Genomic DNA, 27,417 nt, shown 5'->3' with positions numbered 1-27,417 from the left:
CTTCTCAGAGTGGCTTACACTGATCATTCTACTTAAAGCTGCAATCATTCATTTCTATTGCAGCTTTCCTGAACCCCCTTAACCTGCTCTTCATTTTTTAAATAGCAATTATTATCCTTTAATACGCTATATAAATAAATCATTAATTTTTAAAATTCTTTTTCTCCAGTAGAAGATAAGCATCCTAGGGAAAGAGATTTCTAAAATCTGTTTTGTACCATGATGTAGTTTCACTGCCTAGAACAGTCCGTGACACATAACAGCTGCTCAGTAAACATGCCATTTGAATGAACTGTGTATGAATATACCTAGCAGAGTGTCTGGCATATAGAAGACACTCAAGAAACAGAGGTTCCTATATTAAGTTGTTCTTTGAATAGAATGTGTAGATTAGGTAGACATGGAGGCCACTTAAAATGCTTTCTCAGGATTTCTACTTTAGGTAATGATGGAGTTACAAGCACCTTGTTTACCCAACTGCCCAAAACAACTAAAAACATATATGTGTATATATATATATATATATATATATAAAATAATAGTTTTATATTTTATAAAATAATAGTTTTATTTATTTGAAATATATAAATAATAGTTTCCAAGACACTAAGAGTCAGCAACAAATGATGGTGATCCTTGAGCACGGGGTAAAAATAAAATGAGCCCTACCATTGCCCCATTCTACTGCCTTGAGAGAGTTTCCAGGCACAGTACAAGGAGGGTAAACTGAGCTGGAACTAGGTGGATTCTCTGAGCTAAGGAGAGGGTGCTAAGAATCTGAGGAAACCAAGACAGTTATCGTTTCCAGTATCGAGTATCAGATAGGAGAGTGCTGCACAGAGAGACAGTCTATGGATAGTCCCCTGAGAAGTATTCTGCAGAGCACTGACTGGAGCATGTGTATGAGGACGCTACTTGAGGCTGGAAAAGAACACCTGAGAAGATTGGAGGGGACCGGCCGTTGCTCACACTGGGCCAGGAAGTGCAGCTGTTCTTACCAGCCAGACTACAGAGCCTCATAATCCGCAGGGCACTGAGTAGAGTTCTCACATGGATCCTGTCTCAGCAGTGGAGAATAACTAGCTCTAGACTAAATGCTGCTTTGGTTCTGCCGAATAAATCTTAACAGTGATACTCAAAAGGATCAAATTATTTCAAAATAATGTAACTGTGTCCCAGAACCAAACAGAATCATTTATAGAAATATAAAAACATTCAGATACTAAAAAGGTAAAATTCAAAATACTTGGTATACAATCAAAGATTACCAGACATGCAAAAAGTCAAATAATAAAGCCCATAATGAGGAAGAAAACTGAATAATGGAACTTGACACAGATGTTAGAATTCACAAAGGTATTAAACTAGGTATCATAATGATATTTACTGTATTAAAAGGTAAGTAGAGACACAAAGGATACTTTGAAAGTACTTCTAATGAGGAAGACTACAATGTCTGAGAAGAAAATATGTTGGACGGAATTCAAAGCAAATTAGACGTTTCAGGAGAAAAAAATCAGTGAACCTGAAGACAAAGCAATGGATACTATCCAAAATGGAAATACAAAGAGGAAAAAAAATAGAAATAAAACAAAAGAATATCAGCAAGTGAGCTGTGAAGCAAATTTGTGCCCTAATATATGTGTTATTGGAGTCCCCAAAGGACAAAAGAGGGGGAGACAGAAAAAAATATCTGAAGAAATAATGGCTAAAATATTTTCAAATTTAATAAAAACTATTAACCCACAGATCAAGAAATTTCAACAAACTCCAAGCACAAGAAACATAATGAAAACTACAAGGCATATAGTACATCCAACCAAACTGTCTGAAAACAGTGATAAACAGAAAATCTGAAAAGCACCCAGAGGAAAAGACACATTATTCAAAGAAAGATATGGATGATAGTATATTTCTTTTGAGGAATATGCATGCAAGTCAGGAGACAGTGGAGTGACATCTTTAAAGTACTAAAAGGGAAAAAGGAGGTCCAACCTTTTGTATGGCCAACCTATTGCATGGCCAGTTACAATATCAGATCAGATCAGTCGCTCAGTCGTGTCCAACTCTTTGCAACCCCATGAATCACAGCACACCAGGCCTCCCTGTCCATCACCAACTCCCGGAGTTCACTCACACTCATGTCCATCGAGTCAGTGATGCCATCCAGCCATCTCATCCTCTGTCGTTCCCTTCTCCTCCCGCCCCCAATCCCTCCCAGCATCAGAGTCTTTTCCAATGAGTCAACTCTTCGCATGAGGTGGCCAAAGTACTGGAGTTTCAGCTTTAGCATCATTCCTTCCAAAGAAATCCCAGGGCTGATCTCCTTCAGAAAGGACTGGTTGGATCTCCTTGCGGTCCAAGGGACTCTCAAGAGTCTTCTCCAACACCACAGTTCAAAAGCATCAATTCTTTGGCGCTCAGCCTTCTTCACAGTCCAACCCTCACATCCATACATGACCACAGGAAAAACCATAGCCTTGACTAGACGAACCTTTGTTGGCAAAGTAATGTCTCTGCTTTTGAATATGCTATCTAGGTTGGTCATAACTTTTCTTCCAAGGAGTAAGCGTCTTTTAATTTCATGGCTGCAGTCACCATCTGCAGTGATTTTGGAGCCCAGAAAAATAAAGTCTGACACTGTTTCCACTGTTTCCCCATCTATTTCCCATGAAGTGGTGGGACCGGATGCCATGATCTTCGTTTTCTGAATGTTGAGCTTTAAGCCAACTTTTTCCCTCTCCACTTTCACTTTCATCAAGAGGCTTTTGAGTTCCTCTTCCCTTTCTGCCATAAGGGTGGTGTCATCTGCATATCTGAGGTTATTGATATTTCTCCCGGCAATCTTGATTCCACCTTGTTTCTTCCAGTCCAGCGTTTCTCATGATGTACTCTGCATATAAGTTAAATAAGCAGAGTGACAATATACAGCCTTGACGTACTCCTTTTCCTATTTGAAACCAGTCTGTTGTTCCATGTCCAGTTCTAACTGTTGCTTCCTGACCTGCATACAAATTTCTCAAGAGGCAGGTCAGGTGGTCTGGTATTCCCATCTCTTTCAGAATTTTCCACAGTTTCTTGTGATCCACACAGATCCACACAGTCAAAGGCTTTGGCATAGTCAATCAAGCAGAAATAGATGTTTTTCTGGAACTCTCTTGCTTTTTCCATGATCCAGAGGATGTTGGCAATTTGATCTCTGGTTCCTCTGCCTTTTCTAAAACCAGCTTGAACATCAGGAAGTTCACGGTTCACATATTGCTGAAGCCTGGCTTGGAGAATTTTGAGCATTACTTTACTAGCGTGTGAGATGAGTGCAATTGTGTGGTAGTTTGAGCATTCTTTGGCATTGCCTTTCTTTGGGAGTGGAATGAAAACTGACCTTTTCCAGTCCTGTGGCCACTGCTGAGTTTTCCAAATTTGCTGGCATATTGAGTGTAGCACTTTCACAGCATCATCTTTCAGGATTTGGAATAGCTCAATGGGAATTCTATCACCTCCACTAGCTTTGTTCATAGTGATGCTTTCTAAGGCCCACTTGACTTCACGTTCCAGGATGTCTGGTCTAGGTCAGTGATCACACCATCGTGATTATCTGGGTCGTGAAGATCTTTTTTGTACAGTTCTTCTGTGTATTCTTGCCATCTCTTCTTAATATCTTCTGCTTCTGTTAGGTCCATACCATTTCTGTCCTTTATCAAGCTCATCTTTGCATGAAATGTTCCTTTGGTATCTCTGATTTTCTTGAAGAGATCCCTAGTCTTTCCCATTCTGTTGTTTTCCTCTATTTCTTTGCATTGATCGCTGAAGAAGGCTTTCTTATCTCTTCTTGCTATTCTTTGGAACTCTGCATTCAGATGTTTATATCTTTCCTTTTCTCCTTTGCTTTTTGCTTCTCTTCTTTTCACAGCTATTTGTAAGGCCTCCCCAGACAGCCATTTTGCTTTTTTGCATTTCTTTTCTATGGGAATGGTCTTGATCCCTGTCTCCTGTACAATGTCATGAACTTCATTCCATAGTTCATCAGGCACTCCATCTTTCAGATCTAGGCCCTTAAATCTATTTCTCACTTTCACTGTATAATCATAAGAGATTTGATTTAGGTCATACCTGAATGGTCTAGTGGTTTTCCCTACTTTCTTCAATTTAAGTCTGAATTTGGCAATAAGGAGTTCATGGTCTGAGCCACAGTCAGCTCCTGGTCTTGTTTTTGCAGACTGTATAGAGCTTCTCCATCTTTGGCTGCAAAGAATATAATCAATCTGATTTCGGTGTTGACCATCTGGTGATGTCCATATATAGAGTCTTCTCTTGTGTTGTTGGAAGAGGGTGTTTGCTATGACCAGTGCATTTTCTTGGCAAAACTCTTATCAGTCTTTGCCCTGCTTCATTCCATATTCCAAGGCCAAATTTGCCTGTTACTCCAGGTGTTTCTTGACTTCCAACTTTTGCATTCCAGTCCCCTATAATGAAAAGGATATCTTTTTTGGGTGTTAGTTCTAAAAGGTCTTGTAGGTCTTCATAGAACCGTTCAACTTCAGCTTCTTCAGCGTTACTGGTTGGGGCATAGACTTGGATTACCGTGATACTGAATGGTTTGCCTTGGAAACGAACAGAGATCATTCTGTCGTTTTTGAGGTTGCATCCAAGTACTGCATTTCGGACTCTTTTGTTGACCATGATGGCCACTCCATTTCTTCTGAGGGATTCCTGCCCGCAGTAGTAGATATAATGGTCATCTGATATATATATATTTTAAGGTGAAATAGATGTTTTCAGACATACAAAAGCTGCAAAAATTAATCACCAGCAGATCTGTACTACAAAAAGTGTAAAGAAAGTCTTTTAGGTAGAAGAAAAATCAATACCAGATCCAAAATATGGATCTGTGGAAAGGAAGGATGAGAACTATAAATTATAACTATCTGAGTAAATATATAATTCTTTTCTTATTATTAACTGTCTTAAAAATATAGTTGACTGGTTAAACAAGTATTGTGGGGTTTATAACATATGAATAAATAAAATAGAGAATAATAATAGTGTAAGACTGGGAAGGGAGTAATAAAAGTATACTTTTATAAAGTTTTTATAGTATAGATGAAGTGGTATATCATTTAAGGATAGATTGTACTATAAAACCTAAAGCAACCACCAAAATAACTATATCATATATACATCATGATCAAGTCAGGTTATATACATCATGATCAAGTCAGGTTGATCAAGTGAGGGAATGAAAGAAAGTTTATGGTTTAAAGTTTAAAACATGGTTTCATATTTCAAAATTAATCAATATAATTCATCATATATATGAACTAGAAAAATGCGAAAATTTCAATAATTACAGAAAATCCACTGCAAAGTTGAATATCTATTTCTAGACAAAGTTGAATATCTATTTCTGACGAAAATTCTCAGCAACCAAAGAAAAGACGGGAACTTTCTTAACCTGAAGAAGATTATCCATGAAAAATCTGTAGCTAGCATCATATCACATTTGGGCTTCCCCAGCAGCTCAGCAGTAAAAAATCTGCCTACAATGTAGGAGATGCAGGTTTAGTCCCTGAGTTGGGAAGATTCCAGGAGACAAAAATGGCAACCCACTCCAGTATCCTTGCCTTGGAAATCCCATGGACAGAGGAGCCTGGTGGGCTACAGTCTGGGGGGCCACAAAAGAGTCATCCATGACTAAGCAACCAACCAACCAACAACCAACATCATACTTAATGGTGAAAGACTAGATGCTTTCTACCTAACATCAGCAACATGAAAATGATGTTTTCTCTCACGATTCAATATTTCACTAGAGACTCTAGCCAGTGCAATAAGGCAAGGCAAAAAAGGCATCAAGAGTGGAAAGGAGAAAGTAAAATTGTCTTTATTAGTGGGCAGTATGATCATCTATGTAGACTATCCAATGAAATAGAAAAGTAAGAAGAACTAATAAGTGAGTTTAAAACAATTACGGGATACAAGATCAATATACAAAATTTCATTGTATTTATACAAACAACAAAATAATTGAAAATTTGAATTTCTAATTCCATACCATTTACAATAATATTTTTTAAAATACCATTTATAATAGCATAAAATATGAAATAGTATTTCAGTGGACAAAGGGGGTATTTTCAACAAATAGTGCTTTAATAATTAGATATCCATATTTAAAAACCTTAAATCCATATCTCACATCATATGGATGTGAAATGGGTCAACTTAAAATGGATCAGAAGCCTAAATGTTAAACCTAAAATTATAAACCTTGTAGATGAAAATACTAGAGAAAATCTTTGTAACCTTAGCTTAAGAAAAGATTTCTTAGATATGATACAAGATGCATGATCCACAAAAGAAAACATTGGTAAATTAGACTTTGTTAAAATTAAAAATTTCTGCACTTTGAAAGATGCCAGGAGGAGAATGGAAAGACAAGCTACAGGCTGGGAGAAAATAGCATATATTTTTGCAAATCAAGTATTTGATAAAGAGCTTATATCCAGAACATATAAAGAACTCCAGGTATGTTAACAATAAGAAAACAAGCAACCCAATTTTTAAAAAAAAGTAAGTAAGGCATTCAAATAGATACTTCACCAAATAAGATATATAAGTGGCAAATAAGCACATGAAAAGATACCCAACATCATTAGTCATTAGGGAAATTCAAATTAAAACCCTAATGAGATTATCACTATATACGTGTTAGAAGGGCCATAATTTAAAAGACTGACTACAGTGGGAGGTGATGACAATGTGAAAAAGTGGGACTCTCTGATGCCACTGAGGGGAATATAAGATACAACCACTTTGGAAACCAGTTTGGCAGTTCCCTTTAAAAGTTAAATCTATGCTTGTCTAAGAGCTAGCTGTTCCAGTTCTAGGTGTTTATTCTAGAGAAGTGAAAGGATATACCCATATAAAACACACATCCATCTAACCATACATGTGCATAAGTGTTCAGAACAGGTTTACTTGTAACAGCCCCAGACTGGCAACAATTCAGAGTTCATCAGTGGGTGAAAGGATTAAAAAAAAAATTGAGGTATAGCCATACAGTGGGAGACTACTCAGAAATAAAGTGGAAAGAACTATGGATACACTGATACAACACAGGTGATCTCAAAATCATTTTGCTGACTGAAAGGACACTGAGGGGAAAAGCACATACTGAATGATCTCATTTATTTAAAGCTTTGGAAAATATAAACTAACATATAATAAAAGAAAGCAAATCAGTGGTTTCCTGGAGAGGGAGGGAACTTCAAGGGTCAGAAAGGAGGGGCTGATAAGACATGATCAGTATTTCATTTATGGTGATGGTTTCAGGGGTGTATAAAAATTTCAAACTTATAAAATTATACATACAGTTTACTGGATTTCAATTTTACCACAATGAAACAGTTAAAAATTTTAAAAGAAATGCTTTCTGAAAGACAGCAGGGTATATATACATACATATAACTGGGTCCCTTGCCTATATGAGCTTACAATCTAAGGTATAACAATCATAGGTAAAGACACGTAAAGATGGTTTTATCAAACACCCAAATCATGTCAATGCGTTACTTGTAATTGACACTAAAGTAAAATGTATGTGTCTCCATTTTATTTCATCATAATATAAAAATTTTCTGTTTGAAATGAATTACAAAGCAAAGTACCATTTTATAGATAGAAACAGAAAATCAATAATCATAGGACACATGCTTTAACAATCTTAATATTTATAAGCATGTCAAACCTGTTGAGTCTAACAGTACAGTACAATAGAAAGAATACTGGACTTCATAGCTCAGAAGCTCTGAGTTCAAATACTAGCTCCCTCACAAGCCAGTCAGGCTGAGAGATGCTCTGAATATCACTGCCCTCAAATATAAAAAAGAGACAGTAAGAGTGGCATTCCATGATGATAATGAATTGAATGAGATAAGAGTAATACAAGTGTATTATGGGTGTTCAATAAATATTAGTTTCCCTTCCCTTACTCTTGCACTAACTTATGTCTTTTCATTCTGGCTTTGAGGTTGGAGTTTCAACCTGAAATGCAGAGCCAAGTCAATTTCTAACAGGACTCTCACCCTGTGATCAAAAATTCACACTGAAAAAAATTTCTCAGTAGATGACCTTACTGAGAGCCTGAGATTAGCTGATACCACTTTTCCCTCTTCTTCATCTTTTCCTCTTCTTTATCTTTTCTCTCTCCTCTTGTCACAAAGGAAGTAGGGCCACTCATCCTTTCAAAGAGAATCCACTCCCAACCTGCGTGCAGGATAATGTCACTCCTCCTCTTTCCTCTGAGTGCAGAGGTTTGCAAACTTGGATGTGTATCAGAATCCTCAGAAAGTCTGTTAAAATACAGAGCGCTGGGTTTCAATGCCAGAGTTTCTGATTCAGTATGTCTGAAGTGAAACAAACTGAGATGCTTGAGAATCTGCATTTCAAACAAATTTCCAAGTGATGCTGAGGCTGCTGGTCTGGGGGCTTTACTTTGAGAAGTACTACTCTAGGCCCTTATCCCGTCCAATGCTGGGCTCCATCACATTCATTTCTTCTTCCTCAGCTGTTGTGCCATGCCTGCCAACATGCCCACCTCTCCCAGCAACTCTGCTTCCCTCTAGTCCACATCCTATTTCTCTTTCCCTTTGCCATCAACATTTTGCAGGAATAGCCTATTCTCATTACTTCACCTGCCCTGGCAATACGACCTTTCTCACAACAGTCACTGGAACTGCTCTGCAGTTTGCTTGACCTCCAGCAATCTTCAGCAGCTGACATTGCTGATCACCCTCTCCTTGAAATTCTCTCCTGGACTTGCTTCCCACCTTGCACGGTCCCACCCTGAACCAGCCTTCTTGTCTCCAGTCCTTTCTCAGTATCCCTTCCAGGCTCCCCATGACTCTGCTCCTGAAACATAGTCATTTCCCAAGGTTGTATCCTTGGCTATCTTCTCTTCTGATTCTCCAGTTTCCATGTCTACTCTTATCTCTTGATTTTGATCTCCAGATCCTCTAGCACAACATTTTCCTGAGATTTGAACCTTTATTCTTCACCATGTGTTACTTACTGTCACAAAGCAAATACATATTTATGTTCTACAACCACCTCCAATGTAGCATGTTCCAGACTGCTGTCTATGACTACTCTTCCAGTTTATTTCCCACTCCCAGTAGCTTCTCTAGAATGGGTTCCCTATTTGTTCAGCATTTTCCATTCTCATTCAGGCTGGGACTACCTCTTTCCCTTTCTCTGGAATCACTAAGAAGCCTTTGAAAGAGAAACAAACAAACAGAAAACTCTTTTTATTGTAAAATAAAACACCGAGAGAGAAAACCATGAAACAAATACATGCCTTAACTAATTATTATGTGGCAAGTACCCCTGTAACCACCAGTCAAATCAACAAATAGAATCTTGCCCCACACCTCACAAGTCCATTTAGAGGCTATGTCCCATTCACCTCCCCTTCTGCCCCAATGCAATGACTTCTGAAATGTTCTGTTGGCCTCTTCCCATTCATCACACCAGGTAACTACATTTGCCTGGACATATCTTTCCTACTTCTATGCCTTTGACTGTGTCCTCCCCGCTTTTCATACCTAGAATGCCCTCTTTAGCTGTTTTTCTTCACTTGCATTTCATTCGCTACACCAAAGCCCATCCACCACCTCCTTTATAAAAAGCTTTCTCAGATGTCCTCACCTTGAATTGGCTGCTTGTGTCTTAATACTTAAGCAGAGTGACTGACCCAATGAGAGAGCAGGCTTTGTCTTATATCTTGATGACTGGCAAATGTTTACCTCTCATCTGCATATCTTGAGCTTCCTAAGGCAGACTTCACTTTACTCATCTTTGTAACCCCTGATGAGCCCATCACAGTGCCTTATGTGTAGCAGATGCTAAATTACATTTTATTCCATTGAAATCCATAACACAAGTTGTACTAGTCATAATCATAGAATCAGAGATATTTGAAATGGAAAATATAATTAGTAAAACTATCAATGTGTCTTTCATTCTGAAATCTCAAAACAGTTTACCAGTCCTCCTTAACCAGCGTAGAATGCACTGGTCACCAACATAGGGGGCTCCTGATTGTGTGCTCAGTTGCTTCAGTGGTATCTGACTCTTTGTGACCCTAGGGACTGTGGCCCACCAGGCTCCTCTTTCTGTGGGATTTCCCAGGCAAGAATACTGGAGGAGGTTGCCATTTCCTCTTTCAGGGGATCTTTCTGACCCAGGGATGTAACACTAGCGCCACCTGGGAAGCCCAGTAGGGGGTTCAAACGTTAGGCAAACCTTCTGGACTCCGAAGTAATTTTTTTGTCTATTTAATTGCAAACAAAAACACAGAACAAGAGGATGGGATCAGCTTTAAAGTCAGTCTAGAAACAGAGGAGTGATAACCTGGAGCAGCAGGTCTCAAACGTCAGTATCAGAATCATCTGTAGAGCTTACAGTGATTTAAGAAAAACAATCTGATCATCTCTATACATGCTGAAAAGGCATCAGCTAAAGCTCCATATGGATTTATGACAAAATCTTTTAAAAACAGGAATCAATAGAAAATTCCCTACAAAGATAAAAATATCATTTCTTTTTCAACTCATAGGCTGATGCACCTTTAATGGTGAAATACTAGAGGATTCCCAACAAAGTTAGACTCAAACATATTATTTAATATCATTCTGGGATTTTTTTTTAATCCAATAAAATTATACAAGAGAAGAAAAAAAGATACAAGAATCAGAAAGAAGTAAAAAGTCTCATCATTTGCAAATGATGTGATTGTTTATTTGGAAAATTCAAGAGACTAGGTTGACAAGGTATTAGAAGTAATAACTCGTTGAACTGACTAAACATTTGCTAGACAAAACCCTATAGCTTTCTTTATATACACACATACAAGTAAAATAATAGAAAATATAATGAAAGAAAAGACTTCATTTATAAAAGAAATAGAAAAAGGTAGTTTCTAAAAATAAACTTAGAAATGAAACATTTTAAATGCTAGTGAAACACCTAAAAAAGCTTAAAAAGAAAACTACTTGTTCTTGAATAGAAGATTCAGAGTCAGTCATAAGGCAGCATCTTAGTAAATTAATTTATATATATATTTTCAGTCAAAATTAAAATACCACCATAATACAAATACCAACATGATTTTAGAATATTCTAGGAAGAAGGAATAATGGGAAGAGACCAGTTTTTATAGATATGAAAATATATTACAAACTTTAGTAGTTTACACAGTTTGATAAGGCTGTATGAATAGACAAAGTCCACTTCTGAAAATTTGCTCTGTAGATATTTGTTGTTGCTCAGTCGCGCTCAGCTGTGTCCAACTCTTTGCGACCCCTTGGACTGCAGCACATCAGGCTTCCCTGTACTTCACCATCTCCTGGAGTTTGCTCAAACTCATCTCCATTGAGTCAGTGATGCCACTTAACCATCTCATCCTCCGTCATCCCCTTCTCCTCCCACCTTCAATCTTTCCTAGCATTAGGGTCTTTTCTAATGAGTTGGCTCTTTGTATCAGGTGGCCAAATTATTGGAGCGTCAGCCTCAGCATCAGTCCTTCCAATGAATATTCAGGATTGATTTCCCTTAGGATTGACTGTCCTTGTATTCCAAAGGACTCTCAAGAGTCTTCTCCAACACTACAGTTCAAAAACATCACTCTTTGGCTCTCAGCCTTCTTTATAGTCCAACTCTCACATCCATACACGACTACCGGAAAAACTATAGCTTTAACTATATGGATCTTTGTCAGCAAAATAATGTCTCTGCTTTTTAATATGCCATCTAGGTTTGTCAAAACTTTTCTTCCAAGGAGCAAGCATCTTTTAACTTTGAGGCTGCAGTCACTGTCCACAGTAATTTTGGAACCCAAGAAAATAAAGTCTGTCACTGTTTCCATTATTTCCCCATTTATTTGCTTTGAAGTGATGGGACCAATGCCATGATCTTAGTTTTTTTAATGTTGAGTTTTAAGCCAGCTTTTTCACTCTCCTCTTTCACCTTCATCAAGAGGCTCTTTAGTTCCTCTTCTCTTTCTGCCATTAGGGTGTTTCATTTGAGAGTATTTCATTTTCATTTCATGAGTAACTAAAAAAAAAAAAAAACACCACGATGGAGCAAAATATTCTAATACTGATTGCCTCATTTTAAACCAATTGAGCACACAGAAAAATGAGGTTCAGGGAGCTTTGCCTTAATAGCAGAGATATGAAAAAAGTGCTTTCTGAAGCTGTGGAGTGTGACACTGCTGTACACATACACACACATAGCCTTTTCCTGCTTTCCCAAGAATAAGTCAACAAATCTGAGATTTGTGACCCTGACTCAAATATCATCTGCATATCTGAAGTTATTGATATTTCTCCCAGCAATCTTGATTCCAGCCTTTGTGTCATCTAGCCCAGCATTTTGCATGATGTACTCTGCACAGAAGTTAAATAAGCAGGGTGACAATATACAGTCTTCACACACTCCTTTCCCAATTTGGAACCAGTCTATTGTTCCATGTCTGGTTCTAACTGTTGTTTCTTAAACTGGATACAAGTTTCTCAAGAGGCAGGTAAGGTGGTCTCATATTTCCATCTCTTGAAGAATTTTCCACAGTTTGTTGTGATCCACACAGTCAAAGGATTTGGCATAGTCAATAAAACAGAAGTAGATGTTTTTCTGGAACTTTCTTGCCTTTTCAATGATCCAATGAAGACTTTCCCTTCTCCAGCCCACAAAAGTCTCAAATACACACACTAAAAAGCCCACAAAAAGGAGAACTAACTCTACTAAAATATCAAAACTAGGTTAACATTTACTCTGTGGGAGCTTATTTGTTCAGTACAAAAGGGATATGAGCCCTTCTATAATGTATTAAGCAAATAAAATGTGTTAGTAATAGGATGTACACTTAGTACTTTTATCTTCCCATATCCAAGATAGCAACAGATGGAAACAGGACTGTGCCACCTCTATAATTCTCAGCGGTTCTTGAGATTCTGTTACCGTAATTCTAGCAAAACTCACTAACAGGTATGTTTTATCAGAAAATTTCTTAAAGAGAGCCTTCAGCTTCCTTATCTCAGTTACCTTCTTCTAACCGTCCTCTTCAACCTGACAAAGGACAGATAAATGCCTACTCACAATGTCAGTGTGTCTACAGATGCTGCGTGTGCATGCCTGAAAAGAAGCCTATCCTGAAATGAAAGTCAGCTATCTGATACATAAATGATGTCTCAATCTCTTGAGCTTGACTTCCTTCTGCTAAAAATTGCTTGGTTCCATAATCTTTACAGATTCATGTCTTACCCTGTTTTTCCTTTATCATGTCATTTATTTTATCTTTCAAAGTGTGCTCCAAATACAAACTTTAAAACCTTTTATGTAATAGGGATAAAGTGTACTAATTGCTTCAGGGAATATAAAAACATATTAAGCAGAGTTCTTGCCTTTAAGTTCTTCCCAGAATGCAAACTCCAAGAAGGCATGGACTTTCTCAGTTTCATTCATCACTACATCTCTAGCAACTGAGAACAGTAGTTGACAGAGAGAAGGTGATCAAAATAATTACCCCAAAAATGAATGAAACAATGTACATGAAAATAAACAACACACTTTGAATAATGAGAGAATATGCCATGTTTGGCCACCTGATGTGAAGAGCTGACTCATTTGAAAAGACCCTGATGCTGGGAAGGATTGAAGGCAGGAGGAGAAGGGAATGACAAAGGATGAGATGGTAGGATGGCATCACCAACTCAATGGACATGGGTTTGGATGGACTTCGGGAGTTGGTGATGGACAGGGAGACCTGGTGTGCTGCAGTTCATGGGGTTGCAAAGAGGCAGACATGACTAAGCAACTGAACTGAATTGAAGCCATGTTTTCTGGGGGATGATTCTAAGGCCAATAGAAGTTAAAAGAGGGCAAAGGTTAGGGCAAGCTGAAGTAGTCTGAGAAAGCAGGGGGAAATGGTAATTAAGTTGCAACCCCATGGACTGTAGCCTGCCAGGCTCCTCTGTCCATGGAATTCTCCAGGCAAGAATACTGGAGTGGATAGACAGCCGTTTCCTTCTCCAGGGGATCTTCCCGACCCAGGGATAGAACTCGGGTCTCCTGCACTGCAGGCAGATTCTTTACCAACTGAGGCACCAGGAAAGCCCAGAAGAAAGGATTTATATGGATAAGGAAAAGGGGAACAAGACTGGCAAAGACTACAGATGAGGAAAACCAAATGTGCTGGAGGAGAGTGAGGAGGTTTGGGTGACCCAAGGAGAGGATGTATGTCGGGTAACAGTGAAATGAATGAAGATGAATTCTACATTGAATGAAGAGAGTGAGGAGAGTGAGAGAAGACTGCAGAAGGCCGGAAAAAGGCAGCAATTTCATCCCACTTGGTTGGAATTTATATTCTTAAAGCATTTTTCACATCCCCAATTTAATCTCTAAAGCAAAATGAACCTCGAGAAGATACAGATCTTAAAAAGTAGCAGGGCAATGGAGCCAATAGCCAATCCTGGGGGGCCACATAAAGGTAAAATTTGGGTTATAAAAGACTTAAAAGTTATTATGAATTCCACAGTTTACTAAAATTAATGGTTTATCAAAGAATAATAAAAAAGTCACAGGTCTAAATTCACTAGCAATTTGCACACAAAGATAAACTCTCTTCTTAAGTAGAAAGTTACTTTTAATATCACAGCAGGGTATATTTAATCAATTTTTAAAAATATTGTAACTGTTAATTACTATTAACTGGAGAATGACGCCATTCACTAATTCTGAAACACCTAGAAATATGCAGACATCAGAAGTTCTGAATGGTTCTTTATTAGACAGTCACAGTTTTGAAGACAGCTTCAAATAAACCTAACAATTGAGAAGCTGTAAATATCCTTGCTCTTTCACCAAACTCTAGCTATATTTAGTGGCATGACTTTCTTTGCTCAAGAGTTATTCGCTATAACTTTGTATTTATGTTCTCACAGGCAGAATACTTTGGGCATATTAGTTAAATTGATAGATGGCTGCATGGATGGACCAGTGAATGAACCATCAAATGACTATATTCAGATCTTTGAGAGGCAATGGCTATATCCTTCACAAATGTGCATCCTAGATCTTTTAGCCAGGCCTAAAGCTTCCAGGCTTTTGCAAACATATCTTTCCAATTGAGCAATCACACTTGTGAGCAACAGTCACACTCGCATTAAAATGGAACAGAGGGAGTAAGAGTTTGGAAGGCAAGAGCATTATTCTAGGCAAGGCTACTGGTGGTTACGACAGCAGGAGTAGATTTACTGTCAAGCTGCTGCTGCTGCTGCTGCTAAGTCGCTTCAGTCGTGTCCGACTCTGTGCGACCCCATGGACTGCAGCTTACCAGGCTTCTCCGTCCATGGGATTCTCCAGGCAAGAACACTGGAGCGGGTTGCCATTTCCTTCTCCAATGCATGAAAGTGAAAAGTGAAAGTGAAGTCGCTCAGTCGTGTCTGACTCTTAGCCACCCCATGGACTGCAGCCTCCCGGGCTCCTCCATCCATGGGATTTTCCAGGCAGAACTACTGGAGTGGGGTGCCATTGCCTTCTCCCACTGTCAAGCTAATGATGCCTAAATATTGAGACCCCCCTCCCCCCCACAGGCCCCTCCCCAGGCCCACAAGGAGCCCTAGTGATGGGTTCATGTGGTCGTTGCTTCTATACAATTTGCCAAAATAAGGTTTAATAGAATTCATCCTCCCAAAGAGGACCCTCAATGTAAGTTTTGGGCCCCACCCCACCTGGGTCTGCCCTGTAGGAAGAGGCTGGTCACAGGAGGAATGCTGGTTCCTGAGACAATTGCAGGGCAGAGGGAACAGGAGCTTGGGGTGCCTGTCAAATTTCTGGATCGCTTTATAGTTCTTTTTTTAAAAACACCAGTTCCTAGGTTCACGGTTCTCATATCACGATTTTCCTTTCTGCTTTTACATCTTCCTTGCAAATGAAGTCACAGGAGACATTCAGCTGTTACAAACTTCATGTCAAGCTTTGAAGTGCTTTTTAATAGCAGAAATATTTGGCTCACGTGTGGGCTTTATAGCTATGGTAAATACCTCTTAGCTATCTGTCGCTACTGTTATTCCACACCTCCAATTTGGAGAAGAAATTCTGCATATGCATTGAGGCACTAAAAAAGAATATTGAACTATATCTTAGCTCTTTTGTGAATGATTTCCTTTTATTTCGTCTCGCATGGAGCTAACGCTTTCATCATATTGTACTGGTTATGGGTGGGAAAGCAGTGGATACAGGGGATGCTGATTATTGCATCCTTGGTTGGCAGTTTCCTCTTAGCTTCTTGAAGGTTAAGTGGTCAAGTAGCTCCTTAATATGAGATCAAGGCATTTCAAAGACTGACTCATTCACTTGCTTTCTGGCAAAGTGCTTTCGTAGACTTTGGACAAAATGCTTACAGTGGTTTAAAAGAGAAGAAACTGACCACAATGAATATGAAATAAAGACAGAAAAAAAAAAAATCTCCTCTTCTTGGATGTCCCTGTATGACTACTGCCATATAGACTATATGTCCAGGTACATCTCAGAATCATATATTAGAAATAGTATTTTTTGAGAACACCAAACAGAAACAAAGGCATTTTGGATATAACCTGTGTTGAACAATAACATTTTGCTTCTTTATGTAACTTCATTATTTTATGAAGGGATATAGAAAATACTACTGCACTCCATAAGTTAAACACTTGACATTTTTATTCCACCAAAATGCAACATTTTAGAATTCTAGATATGTTTATTAATTAGTGATTATTAACACCCAGTAAACAACATTATGTCTTGTAAAAACACAATCTCTCTTCACAGCATGATGCTGAAATCTATTATTCCCTGATTCCATATGCTGAAATACACTCAAATGGTCACAAATGACCTTAAGCATTAAATAAATGTAAATGAGGACAACACAGAAAATGTGCTTTTGATTGATAACTAAAAGACCAGGTTGAAAATCACGTCCAAAAATGAAGTCCTCCACAGAAGGGTATGGCAGTCTGCACTGTGAAATAAAAGCTGGCCTAAGAAGGAAGAGTACCCAAGTAATAGAGTGCTGTTTTTCTGAACCTACTGGAAACCTACTGGAAACAGAACTGGTTGTTCATTTATTTGAGAAACACAGAGCATACTGCCCCCATGCCATCGGCCTACTGTGAACATTCTAATATCACATTAAAAAAAATAAATATGGACACATTACATTCACCAGCTAATATAAGAGAAAAAAAAGTTATTGCTACTCCATGTCCACATCCCGTATGTTTTACACTTTAATTTTTAAGCATTGTTGCTGTTCACCTGGGCTTCCTAATGGCTCAGTGGTGAAGAATCTACCTGCCAGACAGGAGACATGGGTTCATTCCTTGGGTTGGGAAGATCCCCTGGAGGAGGAAATGGCAACCCTAGTATCAGCACTCTAGTATTGCCTGAGAAATCCCACGGAAAGAGGAATCTGGTGGGCTCCAGTCCATGGGGTCGCAAACGAGTCAGACACCACTTAGCAACTAAATAGCAGCAGCAGCTGTTCACCCACCTTTTCTTTTTCCCCCAAGCTGAGCAGAGTGCGGGGTGGGAAAGCATCCTCAGACGGAGAAAACTCAAAATGTCAAAGAATGACGATTTAACAGTAATTAAAGAATTACTTCAAACTTAAGACTGTTCTCCCAGTAATGTCTGTGGTTAAACACGTAAAAGAAAAATGCACAGATACAGATACTTCTTGTGAAAACTACTAAATGGATATTCATTACTTGAGGGCAAACTTAAAATGTAGCATCATAGTAGCGTTGCTTTGGTTGAGCATAAGCATTTCTCCTAGTTTCGATAAGAAGGAGAAACTTCTGTTTAGGGAATGAATACCTAGACCAGTTTGAAACCATAAAATAGAACAGGGTTTCTCAGTCTTGGTACTATTGACATTTTGAGCCAGAGAATTCTTTGTTGGGTGTGGTGGTGGGATGTCTTGAGCATTGGAGGATGCTTAGTAGCATCTCTGGCCTCCTTCGGCTAGATTCTAGTAGCCACTGTCTTATTCCAATTATAACAGTAAAGAAGTCCCCAGGGGGAAAACTGCCTCCCCCGCCATCCCCACACCCCCCCAGGTTGAGCACCGGTGAAACAGACCCATTCACAAGGAGGTCCCAGGCTGGGCTTCTCCCAACCTCATAGTGTACTCAATCCTTAAATCATCCTCAACACAGTGTTTAACATAGCTATCTTTCATTTTTCTCATCTATTATTTGTAGATAATGAAAATGCCTGCCTGCTTCATTACAGATTGTGAGCATTAAATAAGATACTTTTAAAGTGCTTAAGACAGTGCCTGACCCACAGCAAGTGCTTAATAAATGGTTTTAATAATCACCCATAGTACCGAGAAGAGCAGTTTTAACCAGAGTGTTTCAAGACAAAAAGGTATCTTACCAGCTTGATATGTTCCCAGTCTTAAACACACCAGCCTTCTGATTCCTTGCGATGATGTCTCTCACATCTACAGGACACAGTTAAGAAAGCTTCTGCAGTGACTGTCAACCAACTCCCCCCAGTCATACATGGGATCCCCTGGGTGAAAACAGCTTGTAGTGTGTGAGGAAAGAGAAGACCGGTCTAGCACTGACTCTGCAACCAAATGCTGACTTTCCTGCCACAGGCAAGCTCTTTTAATTCCCTGGACTGTAGCTTTATCACCTGTAAAATAGACATTCAGGGAGCACATTGACAAGGCCCAGCGTGATAGGTACTGGTCAAGGGAGATGACTGTACCTTAGGTGCTAGGCCCTGATTGCTCTAAAGAGCTAGAAGCCCCATGGGAAGCCTCTTTCAGTCAGTGAGGAGAGCAATGGCAGTTTTCTGAGACTCTCCAAGTTGAAGTATTTCCAATCTCTTAAAGAAATGCCAACAGTGAAAGACTTGGGAGGGGGAAAGTGAAAAGAGAAAGATGGAGAAAAGCTTGGAGACTCTTTGAGTGAAAACTCATTACCAGGACTTCTCTGGAAGTCCAGTGGTTAAGACTTTACCTTCCAATGCAGGGGGTGTGGGTTCAATCCCTGGGTGGAAAGCTAAGATACTACATGCCTTGTGGTCAAAACAACCCAAAAACATAAAACAGAAGCAATATTGTAAACAAATTCAATAAAGACTAAAAATGGTCTACATAAAAATTTTTTTTTTAAAATATAATTACTGAAGAAGAAAGTCAGTTCAGTGAAAGGCCCTTTGGAGAATTATCTTTACAGACTTCCAGTTTGGCCATTGGCCATCTGCTGGCATGTAAGAACTTGCACAAAAGGAGCCATATTTACTGAAGCCATGCTTTGAGGAGCTGGTCCATTACATCACACTGTGCCAGCTTCATGGAGAAATCATGTCAGGTTTCAACACTGGGAAAAACTGGCCTTCAGACCAACTAGTTTTGCTTCAACTTCTGGACACTAACAATCTTGTAACTGCTCCTCTTTCTCTTTTTGCTCTGGTCCCTGTGCAACTCAGAGTCAAATGGGTGATCTAAGCTGCACAGCCACAGTGCCCCTCCCATGGCTTATCTTTTTTGTACTGGCTCTCTTCCTGCCTTCATAATGTTTGCTTGGTTTTCTACTGTCTAACTGCCCTTGCCTCCTCATTTATTTTATATGGTATAGTCTATGTGTCCCTGTGTTGTTGTTTTCCAGTTCCTCAGTTATTTCTGACTCTCTGTCACCCCATGGACTGTAGCACGCCAGGCTCCTCTGTCTTCCACTGTCTCCTTGAGTTTGCTCAAATTCATGTCCATTGAGTCTGTGATGCCCCTTTAAGAAGCCTCAAAATCCCTATTTTGGAATAAGGCAAGGTTTAAATAAACAAGAAATTAAAAAATTCCAGTGAAGGCTGCAAGCTGAACTAAACTGGGCCCATGGGGAGGGCACCTAGCAGATGAGCGACGTTCCCCTATTGCTCAGAAAAACAGAGTTCCTGAACGCTTGAAGCAAGCGCTGGCCAAGATCTCCCTGCAAGAACAGAGCCACGGGACACTTTAACCTAAATCTCTGCTTGAAACACCAGGCACACCCATTTCTTCTCTGAGTGAATAAGCAGGTACTGTGATAGCGGGAGTGGGTAGGAAAAATCAATTAGGTCTCCTAATGAAGGGCTTTGTTGAGGTTTACAAAAGTGCTATAAAGCAGACTCTTTTTTTTTTTTTCTCGGTGAACTTTCCTGTATGCAAATTAAATACCGTTAAATTACATTCATTAAAAAAATAAAAGAGACTAATTTGCCTACTTGTTTTGATTAACTAAAATGACACATCGGCCTACAGTTTTGTCTATTTCAGGAAGAAAGTATTTCAGGAAAGTCTTCTAAATGAAATGTCTTGTAGAAAAGGACAGCTGACATCTTTATTCTGAGAACTAAATTAGTAAAGAGCCAACTGACAACTGGCTTTGATTAAGCTCCCCCACATGATGGCCACACCCTTCTCGGCGTTTCCATGACATCCAAACCACACGCTGTAATGTGCCCGGCACACCTGTAGCGTCGTATGAGTACATGACCAATCTATCAAGCAAAACATATTATTTTGTTAGTGGAGGTATACTTTTTTATGAAATAGTCACAGGGAAGTTAAATTATATAACTCGGAAAACCTATTAATAATTTTTAGTAAACATCTTAACACTATATACTTTTATACAATTTATAAGCCTGTGATTCCAGGTGGTCAGGCTGAAGCAAGCACATGTATTTATATTCTAGAAGCAATTTTTAATGAAAAAATTCACAGCAGTATTTAGGCTGCTTTATTTTTAGAACTGAGAAGGAAATATATTTTGTGGGTTAGGAGGTGTTTTTTATATTAAAACAAGTACCAAGAGGAAAAAAAATGGCAATCATGTACTAAAATATTGCTTTAAAAGATATATCCTGATATTCTGTGCCCCACCTTTTAGTTTAGGTCAGGTTTTCAGGTGGTTCCTCTGGTTGGCGCTGTGTCCAATCATAGATTTTATCATTCTTCTGTGTCAGTTCAGGGTAATAAAGGAAATTCAATCAAATCGAGTCAATCTGTCCAGGACAGTGCTCAACAGCATGGACCAAATCCTATTCTCTGAATGCACCCACCTTCTGGAAGACTTCAGTGGGAGGTGCTGGGTGCAAAGAAAGTCTTAATGTGATTTCTGATTAAATAGATAAAAAGCAATCAGCTTCAAGCTCCTCATCTTGGCAAGTGGACTTCTCGACGAGATTCAGGATATATGCCTGTGGCCAAAATAAACCAGGATTCTATAACTAGATTTTCTCTTCAAACAAAGCATAGTTCAAGAGTGAGGCTCCATCTTAATTTTGCTTTATTTGATTTTTATCCTTAAATGTATATATATACATTTAAGGATAAATATATATATATATGTATAATAGTTATTTGAACAAATTATATATATTTGTTATATACTAATTAGTATATAACTAATATATAGTTATATATAGTATATAACTAATATATAGTATATATATTATATATATAACTAATACATAATACTATATATTAGTTATATACAGTATATAACTAATATATAGTATATATATAGTATATATATACATTTAAGGATAAAAAATATATATGTATAGTAGTTATTTGAACAAATTATATATGTATGTTATATACTAATTAGTTAAGCTAATTATATATAAATCTTGTTTACAATATTAGCCTCCTCCTACAATTAGTGATTATTATATTTATCAGTAGCTGATACACATTTTGAGAACTGGCATTGTATAAGTATTTTTATAATAATAACACTGTGCTTCACAAAGCATTATTTTCTTGGTTTCTGCTACCTTTAGTTTCGTTGCATGTCAAAGATGAGGGTAGGAAGCAATGAAATTATAAAATAAATCCTGTTCATTTTGATCTCTGGAGAATTTTAAAAATGCTTGATGTGGCAATATTTGCTAATTTAAAGGCTGCAAAATATTCTTGAAGGTGCTTATTACTCATGAATTGAGAGTACCATCTAGAGGTGCTTTGAACTCTGTTAGCAATGTCAACTGTTAAGTTTATAGATGAGAAGTCTTCTCTTCCAGTGCAAGATGATACAAAATCTTTCTAGTTTTCGGTGAAACAGTTTAATGAGCGTGACAGGGAAGCTATGAAGTCAAATGATCCTGACTTCCAGTGCTCATTCTGACACTTAGTAACTATGTAAATTTGGGTAAAATAACTTCTCAGAGCTCCATCTCTGGAATAGGAATAATGTGCTTATTTTATAGGCTCACTGGAATACCACATAGTAGGTGCCTGACACATAGCAGGTGCCTAAATCATGTCAATTCATTATCTTTTTCAATAATTCAGGCAAAAGCTCTGGAGGGATGAGAGGCTGAGGAGGGTAACTAGAGTGAGGCTTGGCAGGTAAGCTTTATTTTCTTTCTCTGTTGCTCAAAACTAATTATATGAACATTTTAACTGTAGGATTTAAATAACTGGAAAGAATCAAAGAACTTCTGCCCTGTAGATTTACAGCATCTTTCAAGTGTATAAATGTTCTCTAGCCAAAGTATACTCTGTTCCTCCAAGAACAGAGCTTGGTCTGTCTTGTTCACTGCTATATCTTTAGCACTTGAAATGTCATGCAGTTAATAGTGGCTTAATTCATTTAGTTAATTAATTAGCTTCATTTGTTAGTTACTTTCAATTTAATTTTCAAAGCTATTTGTTGAGCTCCTACCCAACGTGAGGCACAGAGGAGTGCACTTTGGACCTATCTAGTATATAGAAGAAGAGCTGACCCTGATATTGGAGGAACGGGCCTGGGCCCAGGATGAGAGGCTGGATGATTCCTCAACCATCCACAGGCTGCACAGTCCACATGAAGCTTAATTTATTAATTATTCAAGTCAGGGAGTCTGTTAAATAAAATAATATTGTAAGCCAGGGGTATCTCCTTTAAAATGCACAGGAGATTTATTCATTTTTGGAGAATCCTAAGCTCAAGATCATGATCTAGACTGTGCATACTGTGGGGATAAGATGCTTGGGTTAGGAGCATGAGGCAGAATTGTCAAGCATTGCCATAGTTGGCAGATAACCTGCTTGATGTTCACTAAGGATGTGTCAAGGCAGGGTCCTTTTGTTGGGCAAATTAGTGAGGGTACCAGAGAGGGTTGCTCATCTGAGGTGTTGTACTTCTGTTCATTATAATTCGGAAAGGTCTTAGCATCAATAATAACTCAGTATACCATTTCTCTTCCCTATTCTTATGTCATTGTCAAACCAACTACAGACTTTATTGAGTATCTTGTGGCACTTGGAGGTTTCTTTCTTTATTACACTAAAAGGGCTGTGCCAAAGGAAAGAGAACACAGTTCATATGATTTCAGGATAAATTTGAAAACTGGATGAACCAAATGATCTCATTTCCAATTTAGCCTTTGTTTTCCCCTTTGGGTACAGATAAGATGGCATCTGAAGGGAGAGGCAGCTCTCAGTTAGGGAGGCTATGGGTTAAACCCAGTAATGCAGTTTAAGGATCAAGGAGAACCTCAGGGACATCTAACGATGAGTATGAGAAAATATTTAGGACTTATGACATTCCCTTATCCCTCAAGTCTTAATCTCTTTTCAGATATCTCCGCTTATAAATTTCAAATCCACATCTAGCTTTCCAGATTCAAGGTAGAGAGCTCTAGAAGACATAGCCAAATCCATTTGATATGTTTTAGGGAGACAGTAAATAAGCTTGCAACTGGTTAATATGCTTCTATGATATAAAGATTCAGAATGTCTCCATTCATTGCCTCATGTATTAAAAAAATAGAAATAACAGATGATAAATAGGAAATATCAGAAAATGCTGTTTTTTTAAGGTTAAAAATCAGACTCTTAGAAGCTTAAGAGACTAGGAAGTAAGGTTCAGTTGCATTCATTCAATTCAGATCCAAGAAAAACAAAAATAATTTTTTAAATAATGAGAATAATATACAGGCCAATACTCAGATGTGATGTGCGACTGCCAGGTCGATTTTCAATTACATTTCACTGATGTATTCATTTGTTTCTTAATGTGCTCATCTTGCCCATTAAGAATAATTAGCAGCTTTGCTTAGAGATTTTCTGGCTTCTGGCAATGTTTCTCCCTCTTTTTTTTGTTGACATCCACTTTTACTTTTTAGAAAGTAATTTTTGGATAATATCCTACAACTGCTATATAATTTAGGCTTCCTAAAATTTTAAAAGAAAGATGTAAACAGTAATTTTTAAATGAGTTTGTTTCAATCTATATGCATCAACAGTATGTGATTCAGTGAATTCGTTTTTCTCATAGAAAGTGGGCACAAAGATAGAAAAAAAAAAAACTTCATTCATATTAACCTCACTCAGTAAAACAGCTTACCATGAATGCCAGTTGTAAGCTCTGTTAGTAAATCAAGAATAACATTAGTATTAAAAGCAGGAAAAACATGTTGCCAAATTTTAAGGCTTTAGGCATGCTTTTTTCCTCTTAATTAAAAAAAAAAATTAGATCTGGTTACAACAGAAAAAGGCACACAAACATAGAACAACATGATAAAAACTGAACTCTGCCAGGGAAGTCCTAAGAGATGAAATAAAACACGCTACCAGTTTTGGTCTGCATCCTGAAAGGACCTACTTTATCTACATTGTAAAGTTCTTCCCCTCCTGCCCTTTGGCACCCCGCTATATTAAACCCATTGTAAAACCCAGCACAATAAAGCACTCTCAGGGCTGAGCTTCTGAGGACCAAATGTTAAAAATCCATTTTCTTGGGAGGGGGCTGTACCAATCATTTCTTTGAAAGGCCGGCAGAGTGAATACAGAATTGAGATTTCCTCTCTGATTTCAAGAGCTGGCATGGCATCTTTGCTCTTTAAAGCAAAGGTGCATTAATTAATGACAATAGCATGGCTTCCCTTCTTTGGAAGCTCTGTAGTTTAGCTCAACAGTAATTTTAGTACAATTAAATTTACATACTGACCACAGATGCTTCCCATAGTTTGATAAAAGTTCTAATCGGTTTCCAATGTTATTGAATAAGATACCTGCTGATTTGAGGTTGCTGGGCCCAATCTGGAAGTTTCTGTGGTGAAAATGACCTCCTCTTCCCCAATAATCCTGCTTTTTCTTCCCCCAAAAAACATCCATTGGGGCTGAGCTAGCATACCTGACTTCCTGTTGCTTTCTGTGTTCCCTGACATGTGGAGGAGGAGCAGAGTGAAATGATACAGTGCAGGGAAGAACTCAGAATAAAGCACAGTGAATGAAGCAACATCGCTCATCTTCAGGAATATTTTAGGAAACTTGCGACAGTCTGAAGATCATGATTAAAATCCTGCATTTTAAAAAAGGAAGCACCTTTTGTGATCTCTTTCCCTTGTGTGAAAGGCCAAGATTGTGATTGGCTGTTTTTCCTTCCTGGTTTTTTTTTTTTTTTTTTTAAAGTCTGCCAGGCAATTAGCTGGGTGGGGCTCTGTAGAGCATACAAGTGCGGCTGAACAATATTAGCTTCTGGGCTTCTGGTACCTCCTTCCTTCTGTGTGAGGAGGCTGATAGAGCGGCTGCAAATTTTATTTAAAAAAAATCATATAGCAGAGGTAGAAAAAGAAAATTCAAAAATAAGCTCTAGGTAAGATGCTTACCTCTTACAAAAATCAACACTGCTTTGGCATTTTAGGGGCCTAAAATTCAAATAAGTAGATTGCCTCTTTCGTAATGTAAATAGAAAGCATACCAAAAAATCCAGAGCAAATATATCCTCCACCTTTCCTCTCAATTTCTAAAGGCTGTTAACTGCCCCTGAACAAATCAGCTCGATTGCTAAAGTAGCCACAAATTATGCTTGCTTTTTTAGTTACAGTTCAATTTTCATGAACTCTGTGTACATATTAGTAAAGCATAATCTAATATAATGGGGTTTGAATTGTAATAGCATAGCAGAAAAAAAAAGAGATAGCTTTTATGATCCTAAATAAAAGGAAATAATGAAAAACTGATAGCTGTTTCCAGTGGGGAGATACAGGGGACTCCTCAGGAATTAGAGTAGGTACACAAATCCATGGTCTACACAGAAGAAAGGTAATAATGGAACATGAAGCCGAAAGTTAATTTTTGCAAGCAACAGCCGATATAATAAATGTTAAATCATTTATTTTATCCTGGCAAATTTCAATAAAAATAAAAGGACAAGAGTGCTTGAAAATTATTATGAAACAACTGTTCGTATTGCTTTGAGTGGTCCACAAATCATAAGCTCCTTTAATAAGTATAAAAATCCACCGAAATTTAAAAAAAAATAGCCATATGCAATGAATGTCATATATTTCTACTTTTTCTTAATTACTTATCATGTGTATCGGGGGAACTCTCTTTTAATACCCCATGCTGTCTTTCTTTATATCAATTGTTACTCAGCCGAGGAAAAGGAATGAGCACAACAAGCCCGTTTTCTATCTGAATAAGGATACTTCTGATGGCCTTTTCATTCCCATCAGTTAACAGAACTTCTTTGACATCTGCAGAAATAGCAACCTGAAAAAAAAAAAGGGGGAGCACAGCAAACAATGAGCAAATATGCTTGTCTGTGTGGAAGTGAAGACAGGAGTGACAAGCCTTCAGTATCATGCTTCCTCACCTATTTCTCTGTAACAATCTTCAATCTTTTTTCATTTTATGTCTGCATTATTTTAATCATTCAATCAAATCAGTCAATACTTTTATCATTCCATTTGCGGGAGCCTCTATCTTGCTATCATTCTGTTCGGTAATTGCATTGTGACAGCGGATGATGGTATTCTGAGAGGCTTTCATTTGTGGGCTTCTGTTTATCTAGTAGAGCCATCATACAAGGCTGTCACTCTGCCTTTCAGCTTGCTTCTGTCTGACTGCCTGATGCCCTTCATATAACTTTGCATTGCAGGCAGATGGCTTTGTGAGGGTAATTTTTTTGTGAGCTTTGACATGCTCGCACATTGGGCTGTAACCCTGACACATTGTGTAAGAGCGACAGGTTTGTCAAATGCCAATCAGTGTAACAATATGCTTTTATTTGTAGAGACATAAAAACTTGTCTAATGCACTGTGCTGCTACATAATATCTCCTGAATACATGACTCAGAACCCAGAGAATGGGGAACGACGTTCCTGAATGGCCAATCTAATTCAAAAGAATCTAATTACTGAGCGCTCTGGATCATGTTTGTTGGTGTAATAATGCAGGCAAAACATTAGCAGCTATATCATGGTGCTCCAACTGTGATTTGCCGGGCTATTCCTGTATCTTAGCAAATGGGACTATAATCTGAAAAAAAAAATGCTTTTGCTATGGCGAAGAAAGACTGCGCGAGGCCTGGAATGTCACAACA

General features: G+C 38.2%; 1 protein-coding gene across 3 annotated transcripts in view; it reads right to left on the bottom strand.

The window, feature by feature from the left end:
* The window catches only part of CAMKMT (calmodulin-lysine N-methyltransferase), a 421,278-nt gene that overhangs the window by 35,034 nt on the left and 358,827 nt on the right, over positions 1-27,417 (bottom strand). For 2 of the 3 annotated variants that reach the window (XM_061432238.1, XM_061432237.1), the window contains exons 6-7: positions 26,521-26,584; positions 18,484-18,550 (exon numbers count right to left, since the gene is read on the bottom strand). The exons of the other annotated variant lie outside the window; for it this stretch is intronic. In XM_061432238.1, coding sequence (XP_061288222.1) covers positions 18,484-18,550; positions 26,521-26,584 — 131 coding nt within the window. The remainder of the gene's footprint in view (positions 1-18,483; positions 18,551-26,520; positions 26,585-27,417) is intronic. 3 annotated transcript variants of the gene reach the window in all.

The sequence above is a fragment of the Bos javanicus genome, chromosome 11 (assembly GCF_032452875.1).
Source record: "Bos javanicus breed banteng chromosome 11, ARS-OSU_banteng_1.0, whole genome shotgun sequence".
Classification (NCBI taxonomy): Eukaryota; Metazoa; Chordata; class Mammalia; order Artiodactyla; family Bovidae; genus Bos; species Bos javanicus.
Note: the sequence above shows the minus strand (reverse complement) of the source record. Positions and strands in the feature narration are given on the sequence as shown.